The sequence below is a fragment of the Adiantum capillus-veneris genome, chromosome 2, assembly GCF_014529385.1.
Source record: "Adiantum capillus-veneris isolate H3 chromosome 2, ASM1452938v2, whole genome shotgun sequence".
Classification (NCBI taxonomy): Eukaryota; Viridiplantae; Streptophyta; class Polypodiopsida; order Polypodiales; family Pteridaceae; genus Adiantum; species Adiantum capillus-veneris.
Window position 1 is genome coordinate 152268480 of NC_140932.1, and position 4827 is coordinate 152273306.

Consider the following 4827-nt stretch of genomic DNA (forward strand, 5'->3'; position numbering starts at 1 on the left):
AAAAATTGATGTAGGAACTAAGTTATGAAGCTCCATTTCTTGTTATAATAAGTTTTTTCCTATATATAAAATTTAAAATCTACAAAATATATCATTTTGAAGAGAACTTATATTCAATTTATTAAAAAAATTAAAGTTACCCTCAAGTTTTAGAAATTTTCTATCTTAAAACTTATCACCATAAGTTAATATGGTACTCGTTTTGGAAAAATTAAAAACCTGGCAATGTTCTTAACCTCATAAATAACCTAAGACATGAACATGGCCTATAAATCTTGTTTCTAACTACGCCAAATAATTATGACAAGTTGCTGAAAAAATAGGGCATTTTAGTGTCTCAATATACTTGAGTGTTCAATTACACAACTAGTGTTAGAGGGAGAGGAGACCTGGTATCCTTAGGTGATAGAGCTTGTTTGCAGCAACAAAAAGCTAAAAATGTTTGAAGAGTTGGGGCACAAAGAGCCTTTGTGAGACTCTACTAGCAGACCCACCATCCAGTCTTCAGTTGGATTTAAGAATAAAAATTTGGAATCCACACATATTACACCTTCTCAAAATAGAGTTGAGCCCATGATCTTTGCTATATTTAGGATCATATTTTCCTAGCCAAAACTTGAAGGAATCAGTTGAGTGAGTTATGGTACTCCTAATTCAGTATTGAAGGGGTTGATCAAGACACCATGACGAGTATTATCCACACATGCAAAATTCAAATGGATTGGATTTTTATACCGAGAGTAATTGGTAGTGGACATCTAGGAAAAATTGAACTAAAAACACACAACATAAAAGTGCCCAACTATCAATATTTCAGTCTCCCAAATTGCTTGAGCATTAGGGATGCTTCAAGGAAGTCCGATTGAAGAGAGAGGAATGGATTAAAGTTGGAATTTTGTTACGCAAGTGAGTGAAATGATCACACACACAAAGAAAGATAGCTATCTCCCCTAATCAAGAATATTAGTGGCTCAAAGTGTTTCTATTTACTGAACAAAACTTATGGAGCAAAGTTATTTCCGGAGAAGCATGAAAAATCATTTATTTATTACACGCTCCATTTTAACTGTCTTTTCATCTTTGTACTTTGGATGAAAAGAGCTCGGTACGTTAGCTTTATACGATCTTTGATGATTAAACCTGTCATCTATACTTATAGATAAAGGGAGAGGGAATTCCGGCTCTCCCCTTGCCTCGCGTCAAAAGCTGCTTCAACCGCTGGGTGTGGCCCCTTGCTCTGAGAGCATAGTGACGCACGCGTGCGCGCACACACACAGAGGCAACGAAACCGCCAGTTATACTAGTTTTGATAATATTTCATCTTTGTACTTTGAAAAGAGATAGATGCCTTTCCAAGTAAAATATTGTTGAGTGAAGCATGCAAAAATTACTTACGTAATTGCCTCCTCCATTTTGACAACCCTTTTATCTTTTTACTTAAGTTATAATAAGTTATAAGAGTTAGTTATCATTTTAGTTAAAGTTATAATAACTTAAGTTGTCTTAGCCACAATGCACAAAAAAAACCACCATCAGCAATCTCAAGAATTGGTTTACTTTGTTAAAGCGTGTTTCTTCTGTGCGGCTATGAAAAAATTTCTTGGTTAATTGGCCACATGGTATTATCACCATGCACCCATGGATTGGACTTTGAAAATCTTCCAAGGATGTGAGTGTGTCAAATTACAAAATCTTAGACCATTGGCCGCCTATCAAAAATTGCATAAGGATTTATTGAAAAATTCTTAAGAAACAAGAGCTTGTTCTACTACTTGTAAGTAAAGTGCTCAACTCTAAAATCACAATTTTGTCAAATTCAATTAAAAAACCCTTTATTTTGAACTCACGTACTATACTTACATTATTGGTGTGGTGACACCCCCCCACCGGCCCCCCCCTTTTCTGAGCATAGAGAATGACAGCATGTGGCAAAACACCACCATGTTGATAATCATCAGAATATGTGGAAAGATTCACGTGTTGTTCGATGGATTACGACATGGTTTATGCCACACAGGTACCAACTAAACAAGAGAAGGTACACACATGACACAGGAGATAATTCCCAGGTAGAGTTTTCAAACTAATATTCATATGATAGAACAAAGACCACACATGAGGCTCTTGGATAATGATCCACAAAATATGGTTTGAATGTCATGGCCAACTAGTTTCAAGATCAGCTTTGAGTCCTTGATTGTCGAAATATTGCCAATGAGGGTTCGACTCAAGTTTAGCCCGATGGTGAATGAACCTCTAAAAAATTGAGACTTTGCATCTTGGCCAAGGAGCATTGACAATCATAATTTCGAGCTTGAGATAAATTTTTTTTTTTTTTCAAAACTCACAATGGTGAGTGAATTATATTGACTACGACAACAATTTACATTTGTGTTATGCTCATGGGGAGCCATGACAACTCTTAGATGTGATTGATACTTAGGCTAATAGGGGAGCCACCCCATGGACAACGTCGGGTTCTTATATATGAGAGTCAGTTAAATCGGTGTTAATTAATATGTTCTATTCAACAAAGTTCTTGTGTTTTCCAAAGGCAAGGATCGCCCCCCTGCTTTCTTGAATTATCTATGTGAAACTGGATATTTCCATGGTTTTGTCGAGCAGACAATCGTTCCTAGCTTTGTAGACTTGTTTGAAGTGGCAAAATCTAACAATTTGTGTTGCAATAAGTAGCTCCTGACCGGCTTTTCATCACCTTCCCTCACAAGAACTAATCGTTCTTCTAGAAGCCTATTTTCCATGTCCCTTGCACCCATTTGCATATCTTACCCGCAAGGCCGCTGATCGCAAGGCACTCCTTGAAAAGGTGAGAGAGGTCTTCGCTAAGCCATTATGCATTGAGAGCTACAAGATCTCCATTTGAGTTTTTCCTTTTAAAGCTACCAATACAGTTGAGCCAACATGTCCGAGGCAATGTTGTAAATAAAATTTGAGAAATCTTTGACTTTAAGGGATTCAATGCATATTCATCAATCTCAAAATTTACACTTTAAAGCTGGAGCTTTACTCGCATGTGAATGGGTTACAGCTCAAATAAGATAGCGCAGGGGTTAGTGTAGAACGCAAGGAATTTGTTGGAGGAGATGCACACGGGATCGCCATCATCATCAACGTCATCACCATCGGCATTGCATGGAGCAGAGAGAAAATGCGAGCTGCAAGGCGAGGAGAAAGGGGACATCCAGCAGCGACGTTCAGGATCAAAGGCCTCGAGAGCACGGGGTCCGTTATTGGCCATTTTCACATAGAACTTGCCGCGCATGAAACAGCCCTTACATGCGCCGCTGAGTGAGGTCATGCTGGGCAGGCTGTGCCAGCGGTCGGAACGGACGTCGTAGAGCTCGGCAGAGGCGAGAGCGCAGCCGTGGGCGTCATAGCCGCCCGCAACCAGCAGCTGCGGCCGGCCGTCGCCAGCTCGTGTGAACGCACCGAGCGCAAATGTGTACCTGGCCTGCTGCATTGGCTGGGCCTGGAGCCATTGGCTGGAGACGACGTCGTAGACGTCGAGGCGGCGGAAGACGAGCCACGTTTCAGGGTGACGGGAGATCAATGGTGAGCGGCCACCTAGAATGAAGAGGAGGCGCCCATGAGGGGTAGCGGCGGCCGCAAATTGGAGGCGGGGAGGGCCGGGGAGCAGGGCCACAGGCCTCATCGTTGGATGAGCAAAATTACCACAATTAACCTTAGAAAATTCAGCCTTGGGGATCTCGCCGCGGGTGATCTGGAGCCCTACAGAGCGGCCCTCTTCGTATTTGCTGCTGACCATGAACAGGCAGGGCTTGGTGAGGCTCATGGATTTGCGAAGCTTGTAAAGGCTTTCCGGATTGGCCAGGCTGTGCCACCTCTTGCACACCACCCTCACTCTCGCCACGCTCCTCAGAGGAAGCTTTGCGAAGCACACCTGCAGAATCTCATCTGGAATGTCCTCCAAGCTCTTTGAAGATTTCATATTCACTCTACCTTATAAATCAAACCTTAGCTTATAGCTCACAGAAAATGCTAAAATCAAACCTTAGCTTAGCTTAGCTTTGCTTGATCTTATGTCTCTGCCTCTGCAGCAAAGCAAAATATACATACTGCAAAACCTTCCAACCATTGCCTTTCCGGACTTCCATAAATTAATCAAACAAGCGTATTCAACTATTCCTTAAAATAATAACTTATTTTTAATAAAATATACGGCATAGACAATTCAGCTCTCAGTAGTTGGCACAGCAGTTACGACCTGGAAAGGTGCCCTTCTCTCCAGACAACAGACTTGCGATAAACGCAAAATAGTCGGGAACGCGCTTTCTACGTGACATCTTTTAATTGGCTTACCATTCTCCCACGATTGCTTCCACGTTTGGTCCTTCAGTGCTAGAGACCTCTCCACACGTACCTGTGCCTCAATAGTAAACTTGGACCTTTTTCCTTTACAGTACTATGGCTCCTTGACCTCAAAACATTATTCCATTTGGTTTCACATGGGGCGGCTAGTAGCGAAATCACCCCAGTGAGTGTTTACTAAAGGTTTGCCTCACCTTAGCTTAGAGCCCGCGCTTGAAAGTCAAGGTTGGCAAGAGGAGAAAAAATGGTGCAAAATTGAAAACAACCTTGGAGGGGTGCACTATGTAATCATGTTAATATATAACGTTAGTTCAAAATGATGGGTTTTAAAATGCAAAAACTTTAGACAATTTAACAGAGATATATTAAAATAAAGGGTTTTAATATTCAATTTTGAAAAAAATTCTTAAAATAAAGGACCATTTATTCATTCAGACATATTAAAAGAGGTGTTCTTTTAATACCTCGTAAATGCAC

At 40.9% G+C, this 4827-nt stretch overlaps 1 protein-coding gene across 1 annotated transcript; it reads right to left on the reverse strand.

The window, feature by feature from the left end:
• Window positions 1-2937: 2937 nt before the first annotated feature.
• Window positions 2938-4213, reverse strand: LOC147463869 (F-box/kelch-repeat protein At1g80440-like). The gene has a single exon (XM_086529657.1). It carries the CDS (start codon window positions 3968-3970, stop codon window positions 3044-3046), a length of 927 nt encoding a protein of 308 aa, XP_086385783.1. The 5' UTR covers window positions 3971-4213; the 3' UTR covers window positions 2938-3043.
• Between the last annotated feature and the right edge of the window lie 614 nt (window positions 4214-4827).

What these genes read in the sequence shown, in the direction of transcription:
- LOC147463869 (XM_086529657.1), bottom strand. Translation starts at nt 3,970, where the DNA reads ATGAAATCTTCAAAGAGCTTGGAGGACATTCCAGATGAGATTCTGCAG.